Source organism: Schistocerca gregaria, chromosome 8, assembly GCF_023897955.1.
Source record: "Schistocerca gregaria isolate iqSchGreg1 chromosome 8, iqSchGreg1.2, whole genome shotgun sequence".
NCBI lineage: Eukaryota > Metazoa > Arthropoda > Insecta > Orthoptera > Acrididae > Schistocerca > Schistocerca gregaria.
Genome location: NC_064927.1, coordinates 290,847,845 through 290,865,909, shown reverse-complemented (window position 1 = coordinate 290,865,909; position 18,065 = coordinate 290,847,845). Strand labels below are relative to the sequence as shown.

The window sequence follows — 18,065 nt, the reverse complement described above, 5'->3', positions numbered from 1 at the left end:
TTTGCATTGATTTGATTTTGTAAATGATACTGACAATATTATACACATGTATAATGCATTATTCATACTGCAACTTCTTCCGGATAATTATTTTGATCAAATTGCACAAGAATTCCACCTGACGTAGTGTAATAATGTTGACTGTAAGCTGTGTTCATATCACTAAAATTACAGATCGTACATCAGAGCTTTTATAATTTTTGTCTTCGATTCAATCACAGAATACCACCCGCACACAACACTGACGTATGCTACCAGAAATAGCTTTCTCCGTGACTCGTGCGTAGTTTAATTTTGGCCACATACATCAGCAATGAAATCTTGTTCAACAAAAAATACCATCAGCACTGTTCTTAGAAAACGCAGTCTCATTCGATTAATTTTTTCTTTTATAAATAGAGTTCAGTACCACCGATGCACATTTATTTCTTTCACATCGGAATATTGAAAGTTTGCAGTTTCAAGTAATTTAAATTTGCAGCTGTAATAAAAGTTAAGATGGCGGCCAACAAAAGATAGAGGATTTCTTTTTTAATTAAGATTTTCCTTTTCCCAATAAATCTTTTAAATTGATGCCACCAATAAAAAAATTATTAAATTGTTTTGAAAATTAGTTTAACACAAACTCATGCTATTTTCAACTAGAAGTACAGACGAAGTTGCTATGTAATCGCAACTAGCAACGGCTGCGCTTCTTGCAGCTATGATAAAGCAATTAATACAAAATTATAATTAAAAGAGGAAGTGAATTTTTAATAATTAATCATAAATAGTTTTAACGCATTTGGCTCTATTTGTGTTACCAGCAAATGAACATAAAAGTACAATAATTTTACATTAATTTTTTTTTCATTTAACAGACCTCAAATCGATTCGCGTTTTGCGTCGGCGATGTACATCAGAAGAAGACGACGAAAGAGTACAAAACAAAAGAAAAGAATGGCATAGATTAACAGAGAATTCGAGACAAATATTGTCTCTGTTTTACATAATTATCATCTTTTTAAGAAATAATTACATAACTGTATGAATATTATCCACACGTTCATATTTCACTCGTAATAATTATATATATTGTGGATGTTATAAGAAACCCGGTACCGCCAAAAAAAAGGAAAAAATGCAGCTGATTGTCGTCACTGGCAGCAGAAAGAGTACTACGAACACAGTTGTGCTGCTTTACGAACTTAGCCAAGAGCAGCTAACAATACGATTTTGGGTAATTAGGGCGAAATTGAGCTCCTGGTGCTATTGTGCGGAGCAGTGCGGGCGGCCATTACCAAAAATGCGGCAGCATGCGAGGAGAAACGGCGCTCGGCGGGAGGGGGTGGGGTGGGGGAGGGTGTGGGTGTGGGAGGAAGAGCACGGGTACCGGAGCGTACCAGCCGCGGCCCGCCCTATATATACGGCGAGCGGCCGCGGACGTCGTCAGTGCCCACACATCTACCTCACAGCCGCTCGACGCGACGTCAACCACTCAGCATGGCGTGCAAGGCTTTGGTGAGTACCTGAGAACAAACGAGGCGCCGCGAAGCTTGCGGCGGTGGATACTTCAGACCGCTGTTTGGTACTCCCCATTCCCGTGAACGGAACGACGGAGGACATTGCTGTACGTGTGTCTGTATACGTATTTTCATCTCTCCTATCTTGTCGCTATGATATTTAACAGTGGTGATCAATAGAGGCAGTACAATTATTTACTGTCGGCCTGAAGCAATAGTTCCTTGAATTTTTGCAACTGCGTTTCGTGAAAGACTAGTTTATTTTTGCTTTATTCACTAGTATTAAAATTGTATGCCGAGTCAAGAAGGATTCGAAGTCGTATCCCTGTCTGCTGCGAGCTGTGGCAACCATTTGTGCTGCACGTCTCACTGCCCAACTCAAAAATTCAACCTGCCTTTGGTTTCTCGTCTCACTTTTTGTGGTGTCACCACCAGACACCACACTTGCTAGGTGGTAGCCTTTAAATCGGCCGCGGTCCGTTAGTATACGTCGGGCCCGCGTGTCGCCACTATCAGAGATTGCAGACCGAGCGGCGCCACACGGCAGGTCTAGTCTAGAGAGACTCCCTAGCACTCGCCCGAGTAGTACAACCGACTTTGCTAGCGATGGTTCACTCTCTACATACGCTCCCATTTGCCGAGACGACAGTTTAGCATAGCCTTCAGCTACGTCATTTGCTACGACCTACCAAGGCGCCATATTCAGTTACTAACATAATATTGTGAATCATGTACCGTCAAGAGCGACGTTCATCATTAATGGATTAAAGTTAAGTATCAAACTAATTACGTCCGCTTTATGAATTCTCATTCCTTGTCATGTTCCAGACCTCACGTCAGTATAGTTCTTCCATCTTCACGCCAGCCTGCGTAAGCTAAAACGCGTACATTTCGGCCTCCTCTAGCGACACGGTGTTGGCTCTTCTGCCAACCCAACACTTTTCATCTACATCTACATCATACCCGGAGAGCCTGCTAAGGTACGTAGCGGAGAGTACTTCTGGTAGCACTAACTGATCCCCACGTCCTTGTTCCACTCGCAGATAGCTCGTAGGAAGAACGATTGTCGGTTAACCTCTGTAATAGCTCCAATTTCTCGAAATGTCTCGTCGTGGTCTTTCCGAAAGATGTGTTTTGAGAAAGTAGTATGTTGTCCGGGTCTTCCCGGAAAGAGCTCTCACGAAATTTTAATACTAAGCCTCTCTGTGATCCACAACGCCTCTGTCGTAACGTCCACCAGTAGTTTGTTGAGGATCTCCGTAAAGCTCTAGCGGACTAAACGATCCTGTGCGAAACGCGCCGCTCTTCTTTGGATCTTTCTATCAGTCCTAGGTAAACACCCAGACTCATGGAGCCTAAATACGAGATAGAGAGAGCAACCAACGGGAGGCGAGTCCATCAACCAGGCTGGGATTACACAGCTTACAGCGCACTGTCGAAGAAAGGCAGGATTCTGAGTCCCGGTCGGGCAGACAACTTTTCATAAACTTTCTGCGCAGCAAATACGCCACTAAAACGTGAAAACGAGTTATTTCAGAGTCTTTCTTCCACAGAATACTATGCTAAATTGCTCAGGATCTCTGCAGCACTCTACTGCTGACAGGAAACAGAAATAAATCTAGCAGCACATCTCAGTGTGCCTTCGATACCCTTAATTAATTCTAACAAGGAAGGATCTCAAACAATTCTTAAGAAATCATACATAAATATTGCCTGAGATCATCTTCACAGCTATATCACCATCACAAGTCGTTGTGCTGACTGCTGAGCGTCGTGACCGCATGAACCAAGCGTCTCCATCTCTCACCAGTTTCTCTTAGTGCCTGGCGAAGAGGTAGACCTGAAATCTTCTTGATTTAACCTATCTACCTTCTCGCTGCTCTCCGTCTCGGTCTCTTGCTCTCCATGAATATTTTTCCTTCCTTTCCTCCATCTCTTCTCACAAGATGGCCGAAGCACTGGAGAATTTTTTGAGTTGACACGAGAAGAGTGGAGATATTGGGTTGCTCGATAATGGAAAAATGTGTTCTTCGTTCAGTCCATTTTATGCGCAGCATCCTATGGCAGCACCAAAGCTCAAATGTGCCAATACGCTGCTTGTCTCTAGCCTTAATGATCCATGTTTCGCAACAATAAAAGAAGACGGAAAACACGAGTGTTTCAGCAAACTGTAACGATCACATAGATAATTTTGTGGGGAAAGCAAACCAAGGACTGTAATTTATTGGCAGAACTCTCAGAAATCGCAATAGGTCTATTAAGGAGACGTCTTACACTACGCTTGTTCCCCTCTTCTGAAGTATCGCTGTGCGATGTGGGATCTAATCCAGATAGGTATGATTGAGGACATCGAAAAAGAAGAGCAACTCGTTTTGTTTTAGAGCCAAATAGGGGAGTGAGTGCGAAGGATATGATACGTGAACTGGGGTGGCAATCATTAAAACAAAGCTGTCTTTCGTTGCGACAAGACCTTCTCCTGAAATTCCAATCATCAGTTTTCTCCTGGGGGTGTAAAAGTATTTTGTTGGCCCCCACGTACGTAAGGGGAAATGATCATCATCATAAAATAACATAAATCAGAACTCGTGCGGAAAGATTTAAGTGTTCGTTTTTCACCGCGCGCTGTTCGAGGGTGGAACGGTAGATAAATACCTTGAAAATGGTTCGATGAACTCCCTGCCAGGCAGTTAATCGTGAATTGCAAAGTAATTACGTAGACGTAGATGTAGATGTGAATGTAAAGGATGGAGAATAAAAGCGGCCATATTCTTTTCAGAGGACTCTTTCCGGCATTTTCCTTGGACATCTGGGCAACAACAGAAACCTAGGCTTAGGTGGCTGGACAGGTTATTTGCTACCTCGTTGCAGCAATGAGGAATTCCTTCTCGAAAATTCGTTTTTCCAGCGTTCAAAGTTATCGAGTTGCGTTAGACACCACAAAGCGGAATGAATAAATAAAAATGGCCAAGACTCACGCATTCAGGGTTACGTACAAACTTAATCATGTACACAGACAGTTCATCCATTCTGGGAATCGAAGATATTGATGATTTTTGCCTATTCTCCAAATTGGTATTGGAAAAATATTGGTCCCAGGGATTCCAAGAATTTCAAGAATATTTTAATTTCAAATCTGAAGTCTGATAACAAATATCAAAAGAGATATTTTTTCATGTGATGTAATTACAAATTAACGATCTCGCAGTTTTCCCTTTACTTGTACCGTGAAACCTTGATTCTTGCTAAATTTCATGATTCTAGGTCAACGGGATGTGCCCTATGTACAGGTTTCGAGTATTCAAGTATGTGACATAAATGGCCGTATCTTTTGACTGAATCGACTTAGAAGTATAAAATCCTTACACCACCAAGGGACTATAGACCTTAATATTGTGACATAAATTTCAATTTGGTTCGTCTACTCGTTCCTGAGAAAAAGGATTCTTAACAGTCGGACAGACAGACAACAAAACGGTCTTACAAGGATTCCGTAATAAGACTTATAAATTACCAAAAAATGCGGCTGAAAAGTTTCTTTTTTCGTCAACAACAGTGTGAAGAAAAATCTAGTTGCCACGCTAAAATCTGAGAATATCCTTTTACAACCTCAGACATGTACAAATTGGTCTGTCAGAGTTGTCCCAGTTATTGTACAAGACAGACTGCAAGGGCTAATAAAGTGGGGTAAAGAAGCATCTGCTGTGAAAGAAAGGTGGCAATGTATATAACTCCTCCTTTGCAGAGCATTTGTTTATTTCCGAGAAAGAAACAGTAATTCTACGTAAAGAGGTAATAGGCTGAAGTTAGATTTGTTATAAGAACATGAAATATTCAAGCATTTAGCTCAAAGATATGGTAACATCTTGAATAATCAGCTGCAGCTGGCACGCAAGAACTTCCTCATCAGCTTGAAGCTGCTCCTCTCGGCCACATAGCATATGTTTACGGGTCTCTTTTGTATGACAATTTTTACACGTACATAGCGTTACTATTAGACTTTCCGCCATATTCCAGTAATGTTTTGAACCTAATCTGAATTTTGGCATTGTTTTGTTGATGAGCTTCATTTGTTGTTCGTAAACGTCTCTAACGCTAAGTGAAATTTTTTTTCTATTTTTAGCAATTATCTTTTAAGAAACATTAGTTCCTGAGACTCTACCCTCCTTCTTTACAATATTTATTACTATTAATAAAACTATTTACTACATACACGGTGAAACGTCGTTGCAACATTACTCTGTTATAATCTGCTACTCGTAAACTTCCTTAATGCTAAGCCGAAGTTTCTCGATTTTCGGCACTTATGTTTTAAAAAATTTAGTTTCATGCTTCCACCCTCTCCCCTCGTTACAGTATTTATACTTTAATAATACTTTTTAATACAATCAGAGCGAAAAGTCGTTACAATCTTATTCTGTTATCAGAATGTTTTCAGATTCCAAACTACACACTCTATCGACCGATTTACTCTATCCAGTGTTACATTTTCGAGTCCACTTGAAGTGTTTCTGGCGTGAAATTGTTTTCTTTATCTGAGCATAAAATGACCACCGTGTTACCAGGAAAAATATCCTGGTATCACATCGATGGCTCTACATCTTCAGAGTAGTACTGTGTCCGCATCCAACATTGCATCAAAATCGAACTAACGAGGAGCCATTTGTCCAAGAATGTCTCAATATAGAATTGCACAGGATGCGCGACCACGCCCTCTCAGTTATACTCACAAAATTGTCTTGTATTAGCAGTTCTTTTGTCACTGATCTTCGGTAGACTCTAGACTACCCGAGTCGTTGGAAGGGCCACGTCTTCATTTTGACCGTGTCATAACTCCTAGTGCTGGTTCTCTGTCTGCGGCGGTCGTTATAAATTAATGTAATTCTCGACGAACTGTTTTGACTACTATCAGCTCGATAATAGTCAAAACAGTTCAGAGACGTCACGTATTTTGATATTCACCTCGTTTAACCTTGAATGTCTTATTCACTACAGTATTAAGCAACTACCATTCCTCATTACGGACTACGCCATATACATTCTTACAAGTACTCTCTGTCTAAATTCAGTACTTTTTCACATCCAAGCCAAGTATCTTCACGTGTGCCTACCAATTAACAGTTGCCTGCCTATATCCTAATCTTGTTAATTCTACGTAAATACACGGGATATAGACCCTGCCCTGTCAAAAAATATATCACCCCTTTGAAAGGGTTTATATATTGAGTAATCAAATAAAGACTACACAGATCGGATTATTTCAAAAGTTATCGCCTTAACTGTGAGACAATACGGTGAAAGCCTTCATGGAAAAATGTTTGCGATAGCCTACAGAACCATTATCGTACCCAGGCGCGCACTTGTTCGTCTGAAGCAAATCGATGGCCACGTGACCACTTTGTAAAAACTGCAGCTCGCCGCCAAGTCCAAACGCGCAGGAATGTTGACAGACGGCATAATTTTGTTGCAGGATATTGCCTGATCACATGTCGCCAAGGTTGTTTCGACTACACTGCAGAGGTGTATCTGGGAAGCCGTTACACATCCGCCATACATTCCCGGTCTCTCCGCATGCGATTTCCATACTTTTGGAGCCCTGAAGAAAGACATTCGTGGCCGTCGATTTCCTTGGGGCGACGAGGTGCACGCTAGGGTACAATCGTGGTTCCGTAGGCAACATTTTTCCGTGAAGACATTGACCGTCTTAGATCGTAATACGCTGCTGCGGCTCTACAAAGCCCTCGTGCTGTCCCGACTCGATTATGGGATTGTGGCGTATGGCTCAGCGTCGCCCTCAGCGTTGCAACTGTTGGACCCCGTTCACCACTGTGGGGTTCGACAGGCGACAGGAGCATTCTGCACCGACCCTGTTAATAGCCTACTTGCTGAGGCTTGGGTTCCTCCACTTCGCGTCCGGCTTCAACAACTCTTAGCTAACTATGCTGCACACGTCCGCTGTTCGCCCCGTCATCCTAACCACCGTCTCCTTTTCGCTAATGCGGCAGTCCATATCCCACACCGGCGACCGCGATCAGGACATCCAATTGGGATCCGTGTTTGGGCACTCCTTAGTGAACTCGAGTCTTTGCCTCTTCCATCTGCTTTCCAGGTCTACCCACGTACACCACCTTGTTATATTCGTCGGCCGCAGCTTCGGCTGGAGCTCTCACGATGGCAAAAAGATTCAGTTCCTCTTGCAGTCTTGCTCTCCTAGATGGCTCGATGGTTGATGGCCATGTGGGGTACGTTTATGCTCATGAGGAATATGTCGACCAGCGCTCCTTGCCGGAAGGCTGCAGTGTTTACACCGCAGAACTGACAGCCATTTTTCGTGCCCTTGAGCGTATTCGTACCAGCACTGGAGAGTCCTTCGTCATTTGCAGTGACTCTCTCAGTAGTCTGCTGGCTTTTGACCAGTGCTACCCACGCCATCCCATTGTTGTTGCCATCCAGGAGTCCGTCCACGCTCTTGAACAGCGTGGACGTTCTGTGGGGTTCATATGGACCCCAGGACACGTTGGGATAGCAGGAAACGAACTCGCCGACAAGCTAGCCAAAGAGGCTATCCGCAAAGTGACTATGGAGATTGGCCTCCTGGCAACTGATCTCCAATCGGTGTTGCGTCGTCGCGTCTTTGGGTCGTGGGGAGACGAATGGCGCATTCTGGCAGCATCCAACAAGCTGCGGCGAGTAAAGGAGACCCCGACTGTGTGGGGTCCCTCCATGCGGGTCTCTCCAGGAATTCTGTTGTTCCGTGTAGGCTCCGCATTGGTCACTCTTGGCTGACGCATGGTCATCCGCTGCGTCGAGAGGACCCCCCACATAGTCGCTGTGGTGCAAACATGACGGTGGCGCATATGTTGTTGGAATTTCCTCTTTTAACCGCCCTCAGGCGAACTTTTAATCTCCTGGGTGATTTATCATCTCTTTTAGGTAACAATGTCTCTATGGCAGATCGGGTTTTAAGTTTTATTCGCACAAGAAGCTTTTATAGGTGCATCTCATTTTATTGCGTCACCCTCTTTTGTGCTGTATATTTTACTTAGTTTTGTGTTGTAATTTACCTCCACCGTAATCTTTTAGGCTGGAGGTTTTAACGTGTTGCAGAGAGGCTGGCTCATCCTTTTATTTTCGTGATCAGCCACCCACGGTCCTCTGCTGTACAGTTTTAATTCTTTCTGCCTTTCTTCTATATATTGTTTTTATTGCTGTGCTCCATTTTCCATGTTGCCTTACCATTGACCTTGGGGCTTTTCTTCCCCAAGAATTTTTATTTTAGTGCTTTGCCTGACTGGTGGATGGTTTCAATAAGCTCTGTGTGTTTATGAAACAAGGGACCAATGACCTTTACAGTTTGATCCCTTTAATGTTTAAACCAACCAACCGTCTTGTCCCACTGTACGATCTTGAAAGTTATGAAGATTATTTTCGAAATAAGAAATAGTTTATTTGCTTTTTCCCCATCTCGTTTTCATTTGACCACCCTTCAAGTAATTTAGTTAAATCCTTTCAAGAATGCTTGAAAGGAGCCTACGCTGTAGCCGTGTTGTACTTCCCCCGCCCCAGTAGACAGAGTGGAGAGAAGAGTTTCTGACTGAGGGAGGTGACACGTGACGTGTTGACAGGTCGTCGCAGCAGCAGTTGCACTCCTGGCGACGGCGACGAGCGGCTACCCCGGCTACGAAGAGGGCGGCTACGGGCACAACGTTCAGCTCGACTACCACGTGAGTACCCGCTAACTACCACGTGAGTACCCGCTAACTACCACGTGAGTACCGCTAACTACCACGTGAGTACCGCTAACTACCACCTGAGTACCCTCTAACTACCACGTGAGTACCGCTAACTACCACGTGAGTACCGCTAACCACAGGCGTGCCTACAGCCGCGGTGCGCAGCCTCGCGTTGCCGCTCCGTCGCGCCACGCCGTCTCTCTAGCACCAGTCACACCCACCTGCTTTACGTACCGTTCTCCAGTGACATAATACCTGTGGACCAAGTGGCTTAGAGCTCGACTTACCGGAATACTCAAAGCAGGTAGCGAGCAAGTCAGGCGAGAAGCGAGACGCTACGTGCACTGATTGCTGCCCCACGTGCGGGCTTCAAAACCCCGCTGTTAAAGTCCGTGTTGTATAACTGCCGTCTTCCGTAGACCTCTCATTTTACGCCTAGCGTTCTAGCCTCTGATCACCATAATTTTCATCACCTTTGCAGAGAATAATTGCAAATTTCTAAATGAAGGTAGTAACTGTTGCAAGCGTCCCTCACTAAACTACACCCCTAAACGGCACGTTACATTTTGATGTGTTTAGTTCGAGTAGGCGTTCAGCAGTAGTTCACAAAGCAAGTAAATATTACCGGGTCAAATAACTTCCAGTTTAAATGAATGTTTCGAGAAATCAGAACGCACAAATGCTTAACGAATGGAACGTTACCTTCCATGACGCTGTGCTGATTCAGAAACATGCTCGCTCTGAAGGATATACACTGAAGCGCCAAAGAAACTGATATAGTCATGCATATTCAAATACAAAAATATGTAAAGCGTTCCTCGAAAAGAGCTTTTCCTTCTGTCCAGCGGTTCCCATCTCAATTACCTGGCGAGTGTAATTGTACTGCAGGGACGCATAATGCAAAACTACTTTCATGATCAATTTCAGTAATTGGTCAGTAAATATGATATCAATGCCGCGTCGCTGGGTCGGTGAAAGCGAGGACGAGAGTACAGTGGATATGATTTGCGAGTTGGGGCGATAATCAGGAGTTTTTTCGTTGTGGCGAGATCTTTATGGAATTTATAAAGTAATACATACTACTCTGAAGCGCCAAAGAAAAAGGTATAGGCATGCGTATTCAGATACATGGATATGCAAACAGGCAGAAAACGGCGCTGCGGTCGACAACGCCTATATAGGACAACAAGTGTCTGTCGCAGTTGTTAGATCGGTTACTGCTGCTGCAATGATAGGTTATCAAGATTTCAGTGAAACTGAACGTGGTGTTATAGTCGGCGCACGAGCGTTGGAACACAGCGTGTACGGGATAGCGATGAAGTGGGGATTTTGCCGTACGACCATTCCACGAATACCGTGAATATCAGGCATCTGGTAAAGCATCAAATCTCCGACATCGCTGCGGCCGGAAAAAGATCTTGCAAGAACAGAACCAACGACGATTGAAGAAAATCGTTCAACATGACAGAAGTGCTGAAGGCCCACTCGTGCACCCTTGACAACTGCACGACACAAAGCTTTACGCCTAGCCTGGGCCCGTGAACACAGGCATTTGGCTGTTGGTGACTGGAAACAAGTTGCCTGGTCAGACGAGTATCGTTACAAATTGTATCGAGCGGATGGGTATAGAGACAATCACGGACCCTGCAGGTCAGCAGGGGACTGTGCAATCTGATGGAGGCTCTGTAAAAGTGTGGGGCGTGTGTCGTTGGAGTGATATGGGACCCCTGATACATCTAGACACGCCTGTTACGTAAGCATCCTGTCTGATCACCTGCATCGGTTCATGCCCATTGTACATTCCGACGGACTTGGGCAATTCCAGCAGGACATTGCGACACCCATCACGTCCAGAATTGCTACAGAGTGGCTCCAGGAACACTCTTCTGACAAATGTTTTTTATTTCAGTCTTTGATCGCAATATCAATTCTTTAGACGATGACCGGTTTCAGACCGTAATGACCATCCTCAGATCTTTTTCACACCATGTCCTAAATTGATAAGGCCATAATGGCATCATCAAAACATATGATCAGCATAGCATCGTCATATAGATCTAAAATAAGGTGTAGAACAGGCCGCATCGTCCACACAGTCATTACTGCAACTCCAAAAAGATCTGAGGTTGATTATTGCGGACTGAAACCGGTCGTCGTCTAAAGAATACATGTTGTGATCGAAGACTGAAATAAAAAACATTTGACAGTATTTGATCACTGTTTGTATACGAGACCATATCGCAGTTGGTGACACTCTTCTGAGTTTAAACACTTCCGCTGGCCACCAAACCGTCCAGTCATGAACGTTATTGGGCATATCTGGGACGCCTTGCAACGTGCTGTTCAGAAGAGGTCTCCACCCCTCGTACTCTCACTGATTTATGGACAGTCCTACACGATGCATGGTGTCAGTTCCTTCCAGCACTACTTCAGACATTGGTCGAGTCTATGCCACCCCGTGTTGCGGCGCTTCTGCGTGCTCTCGGGGGCCCTACACGATGTTAGGCAGGTGCACCAGTTTCTTTGGCTCTTCAGTGTATAACACCACACTCCAGACAGCTACAAAAGCTGACAACGATTAATTGTGCACATTTCATTGAGTACCAGGTTGCGGACGTGTATCTGAAAACAATCAAAAATGGATTACTTCACTTAAATTAAGTTACTCGTGCTCAGTGAATTCACATTGATTAATTATTTACAGTAATCTTTGCGTCCTCTGACTATATCTTCATTTCTCGTAAGTACTACTTGACTTCTAACCAAGTAATTAATTTTTACCTATTTTAATTATTATATTAAATAAATTTCTTGTTATACTAGTGTTGTCCATTCGGTAAACGTAACCATTGTTATTATTCATCAGATAACCTTCCATTAGGAATGTGGGTACACTCAGCGACTGTGATATGATTTACAAATGACAGAGCACAGCAATCACTCGTCCTTTTTTGCAGGTTTTATTTGGCAAATCTAGATTTATTCAGAGTTCAAAGAACTATGACAGACGCCCGAACAACGAGGTTCTGACATCCACTGGTACTACAAAATAGTGCACTGATAATGGCGGGCCACTAGCCGAAATCTAGATTTGCCAAATAAGCCCTGCAAAAAAGGACGACCGATTGTCGTGCTCTATCATTTGTATATTATTAATATTGTTCCTTATCTAGTGATCTACTGTTACATGCAATTGCTTTAGTGATATTAATTTCGCTTTGTGATTCCATTATTTTCATTAAGACGGCAGTCAGCCGTTCAAACGGTGTCATTACGTGGCGCCACCCTATTCGGGTGTTGGTACACATCTGCAATGGATATTGTAGTAAGGGGGGAGGGAATTATCCTAAGTTTACATAGCCCGTCAAGTTGGTCAAAAAAATTAGTTCCTCCTTTGCGGTTATCTTCGTTTTCTTACAGCCTGAAGAGCAAGAAGGGATCAGTATGGTTTCCCCCATCTATTTTTTCAATTAATGCTGTTAACACTTTCTATACTCATTTCGTAGGGCAGTCCTTACTAGATAACAGTGTTACCGCTCATCATGATTCAGGTCCTTAGGCAAACAAATAAAGCAGAATTAAAGCAATAACGGCCCTCGGTCGCAGAAATGAAGTGTTTTTGACCTAGGTTTCGGCAACTACTAAGAAATAAAACATTCAAACTGGCATGTCACATATAAAATAAATATCAAGCGATAAAGCTTTAGTCACAAAATTTTAAAATAGGGAACATATAAGTCTTTCTGACTCATTGTTACTATAGCCAAAGGATACTAAGCATTTTTCATTTTGTGAAGTGCAAGATTTTACATTTCTGATCATTTAAAGTAAGTTGCCAGTCTTTTCATCATTTCGATATTTTATCGATATCTGGCTGACTTTTTTGCGGAAATTTGCAGACACTGCTTTATTATAAATAACCTGCTAAAATTAAGACCTTATTATTAATATTGTCTGCAGGATCATTAATATACACATGAAAAGCAAGGGTTCCGACATACTTCTTTGGGGCACACTTTAAGTTACTTCTAGGTCTGTAGACGATTCTCCATCCAAGATACCTGCGTCGTCCCTACCAAGAAATCCTCACTCCAGTCACATATTTCGTTTAAAACAACATACAATTGCCCTTTCTATGGGAAGCGTATGTGAGATCCTGAATGCAAAGATTACCAGGAATGAGGAAATAGACTACTGCATCTGAGCTTGATCCATTGCTTTCACGATGTCATGTGAGTTGGGTTTCACACGACCGACGTTTTCGTAATCCACGCTGGTTAACATGGAGAAAGTCGTTGTGTTCGAGGTACCTCGTTACATTTGCTATCGTAATATGTTCTAACAAGGAAACATCAGCAACTTGACCTCATATTTTAAGTAGAAAAAAGCACACAGCGAGATATCACCCCCAGAAATTTATACCGCGCGAAAATTAGTTCTGACAGAACGCTGTTATGACCTTCTGAAACAACAGTTTTTAAGCTTTCGCGCACATCTGTTGTTTGTCACTTGTTCCGTCTCCCTACAACCTGCCTAATTCCCGAGTACGCCCCGGCGCTCGTTGAAGTGAGTTAGAGCTTTGTCAAATATTGTTTTGAGACTGATGATATGCTCTGTTCATTATGTTAAAGTGCGCGATTTCTAACCTGCAACTGGTGCTAGAGATCTCTTTGCTTTGAACATCTCTATGTTGCAAATTCTCAAATGCTGTGTAAGCGAATGAAAAAAATTAGTTTGTCATTAACAAGTAGCGAAGCGATGTTTAGTTATTATTACTGACGTGGGTTATTTCCTTTGGATTTTGAATCTGTCACTGTTAAAGCAAAGTAAATTTGCAGGAAACCCGCTATTCTTGAACGAGATTGGCACGATCAAATTGTAAATCATTAATTTTGTTTCATAACAATGCTTCAGTTGCTTATGTGTATTCATTTTTATATATGTGATAGTACAATAATATCGTTCAAAGAATAGGGCCTGTGTCTGTGCGTTAAATCTGTTACGTACCCATATTACTCACTACTTTTTGCGTAGAATATCATGTGTACTTGAACAAGATCTGAAACACGTTGGGCAGAGGCTATCACTTCCCTTCCCCCCCCCCCCCCCCCCTCCCGCGCCTTTCTCATTCTCCCACCCTTCTTCTCTCGCTTGCAACATCTGGTGAATATGAGGGCTCGACTTATTACTTCGTTGTACAGTGCAGTGCTTGAAAATTGCTAAGAAACGAAGAATCGTTGGGCAAGAACAATCAGAGGCAATGACGACATGAAACACAGTACGTACGTAATAGAGATGGAACGATTTATTTATAGTGAAAAATGGTACAGATTTCACCACATGGGAAAGCAGGCTAAGGGACATAAATTTCATGTTTGACAGAGGTTAGTACCATCATAAAGGTCGATATCGGACTCTCAGTAAGGAAGATGCCGTCCTCGGGCAACAAAACACATTTTGCACGCATTATTGATGCTGGCTACCAAACTGTTAAGTAGTCTTTGGGGAATATTGTCCCTCTCCTCTCTCAAGACGGTTTACAAATCTTGCACAGTTCAGGGAGGATGTCTATGTTGCGAAACACGTCTGCCATTAGCATCACTGGAGTGGTAAAGGTGTAGGTAAGCCCGGGGAGTAAGCAGGCCATTCCATACGTTCAATATCTTCACTTTCCCGTGTGTTTCGATACCTCAGCGGTCCTGTGTGGTTGGTCACTGTCGTCCGTAAAAAGAAATACGGTACTTACTGCAGTCCTAAACGCACGAACATACGGAGATGATGCAGAACAATCTTCGTGCAACATAGCCGTGCTGTAACGGTACCTCTCGCAAAGATATACAATGGTGTTCGGCCATTGCGCATACATCTATGTGATTCACAATAAAGAGCCCGGTAGAGAGTTCAATGGCTCCACTCTCGAACGGCCCGCGGGAAAACGAGCACTTAAATTCTTTTGTGCGAGTCCTGAACGTCTGCCGACACCATAACGCCTAGGCCAGACCGTTGACGGTCACGAACATTCTTTAGTATGTGACGAGTTCGCATCTCCCTGCACACTAACTGGTGGCCAGAATCGCTTGCCACAGTGAAACGGGATTCGTCGGAGAACATCTCTCTGGATCATTGTTTCTGACCCCAAACAAAATGCTCCCTACACCAACTCTTTCTCGACTACGGCACAGTTTCAGTGGGAAGCATTTCACAGGCTTCCGAGCATACAAACCAGCCTGATTTGACAGTCACAAAATCGTCCCGTTTGATGTTTGTGTCTCGGTAGTGGTTACAAGGTCTGCAGCGTTCTGCCTAGGACTGAAACGTCTGTCCCTTTCATCCACTAGGGCTACGTCGCGGTTGTCTTGCGGTGCGGCTTTCGCTTGCCATTTCCAACTTCAGCTGCGTTTTTTGGTCGCGAGATGACACTGCTAGACACACCCATTATTGTGGCCAAAGTAGTGATACACTGACCTGCTTCGAGTCGTCCAATTGCTCGTACACGATCGTAGAATTATGCCTTGCAGACACTTGTCGTACCACACGGAATGTCCCAACTAATCGGCTTCACAATAACCTTCATCAAACATCGGACTATATGAACTATCGGAGGCGTACAGAGCGTTCGTGCACAGGCTTCTCTGTGTCCCGCTCTCTACATTTACTTTTGCTATCACAGGTCTGGGTAGTTGCTCGGATCGCCAAACAACTCGTGCGCACGGTTTGTAACCTGTGGCTGGTGGTGTACTTTCAGATGATAACCGCGTACAATTAGAAGAATGGCAGAAATTTTCGCACAGGGTGAATTTCTCGTGCTGGCGTCCTGCGCGTGTGCTTCTTTCTGTTCAAAATATGAGGTCGAGTTGGTGCTTGCCTGTGCCGCGCAGCCGCTGGCCCGCGTAACCTGCTCGTTGTTCTGCCCTGCGTGCCCAGGCGCCGGCCAACTACGACTTCGAGTACGCGGTGCACGACCCGCACACGGGCGACGTGAAGCAGCAGTCGGAGTCGCGGCACGGCGACGCGGTGCACGGCCACTACTCGCTGGTGGAGCCGGGCGGCGCGCTGCGCACCGTGCACTACTCGGCCGACCCGCACTCCGGCTTCCGCGCCGTGGTGTCGCGGCCGGGCCCGCACGGCCACCCCGAGGTCACCTACCACGGCCACGGCCACGGCCACCACTGACGCCGCTCCGCCCGACGCTTTTGTAGAAACCTGCGCAAATAAACTCGCACTTTGCACTGCAAAACGGCTCTCTCATTTCAATTCCCTTCCGCCACTGCATCCCACTGACTGACAGAACTTGTCCGCTGCTCCTGAAATCACTGTACCTCATTCGAGTACGGAATAACACTTCTTGGGAGAGACATTTCCGCAAAGCCTGTGGTCCTTTCTGGGATAAGCAGCTTTTCAAATGTAGGATACAAGCATTTTTTTCCCTGTCTAGCAGTGAAGAAGAGCGTTCTGTAGCACTCGACGAGTGTTTCTAGAAATTACTTACATGTTCAAAGGTTCAAAACACTGTCAAAGTTGAAAGTTCTCTTTAAATAATAAAAATATGACTTTTGAATAATAAGAGCTGTGCAGAAGTACACTACTGGGCATTAAAATTGCTACACCACAAAGATGTGCTACAGACGCGAAAATTAATCGACAGGAAGAAGGTGCTGTGATATGCAATACAGCTTTCCAGAGCATTCACGCAAGGTTGGCGCCGGTGGCGACACCTCCAACGTGCTGACACGAGGAGAGTTTTCAATCGATTTCTCAAACACAACAGCAGTTGACCGGCGTCGCCTGGTGAAACATTGTTGTGATGCCTTGTGTAAGAAGGAGAAATGCGTACCATCATGTTTCCGACTTTGATAAAGGTCGGATTGTAGCTTACCGCGATTGCGGTTCATCGTATCGCGACATTGCTGCTGGCGTTGGTCGAGATCCAATGACTGTTAGCAGCATATGGAATCGGTGGGCTCAGGAGGGTAATACGGAACGCCGTGCTGGATCCCAAGCGCCTCGTATCACTAGCAGTCGAGATGACAAGCATCTTATCCGCACGGCTGTAATGGATCGTGCAGCCACGTGTCGATCCATGAGTCAACAGATGGGGACGTTTGCAAGACAACAACCATTTGCATGAACAGTTCGACGAAGTTTGCAGCAGCATGGACTATCAGCTCGGAGACCATACCTGCGGTTACCCTTAACGCTGCAGCACAGACAGGAGTGCCTGCGATGGTATACTCAACGACGAACCTGGGCGCACGAATGGCAAAATGTCATTTTTTTCGGATGAATCCGGGTTCTGTTTACAGCATCATGATGGTCGCATCAGTGTTTGGCGACATCGTGGTGAACGCACATTGCAAGCGTGTATTCGTCATCGCCATACTGGCATATCACCCGGCGTGATTGTATGGGATGCTATTGGTCACACGTCTCGGTCACCTCTTGTTCGCATTGACGGCACTTTGAACAGTGGACGTTGCATTTCAGATGTGTTACGACCCGTGGCTCTACCCTTCATTCGATCCTTCGAAGCCCTACATTTCAGCAGGATAATACACGACCGCATGTTGCAGGTCCTGTACGGCCCTTTCTGGATACAGAAAATTTTCAACTGCTGCCCTGGCCAGCACATTCTCCAGATCTCTCATAAACTGAAAACATCTAGGTCAATGGTGGCCGAGCAACTGGCTCGTCACAATACGCCAGTCACTACTCTTCATGACTGTGGTATAGTGTTGAAGCTGGACCTGTACACGCCATCCGAGCTCTGTTTGACTCAAAGCCCAGGCGTATCAAGACCGTTATTACGCCCAGAGGTGGTTGTTCTGGGTACTGA

The 18,065-nt window shown here is 44.5% G+C and overlaps 1 protein-coding gene across 1 annotated transcript; it reads left to right on the top strand.

Moving 5' to 3' along the window:
- Positions 1–1,433: 1,433 nt before the first annotated feature.
- LOC126284896 (cuticle protein 19-like) lies at positions 1,434–16,425 on the top strand. The gene is made up of 3 exons (XM_049984156.1): positions 1,434–1,500; positions 9,125–9,223; positions 16,157–16,425. Exons 1-3 carry the CDS (start codon positions 1,483–1,485, stop codon positions 16,403–16,405), a joined length of 366 nt encoding a protein of 121 aa, XP_049840113.1. The 5' UTR covers positions 1,434–1,482; the 3' UTR covers positions 16,406–16,425.
- The last annotated feature ends 1,640 nt before the right edge of the window (positions 16,426–18,065 follow it).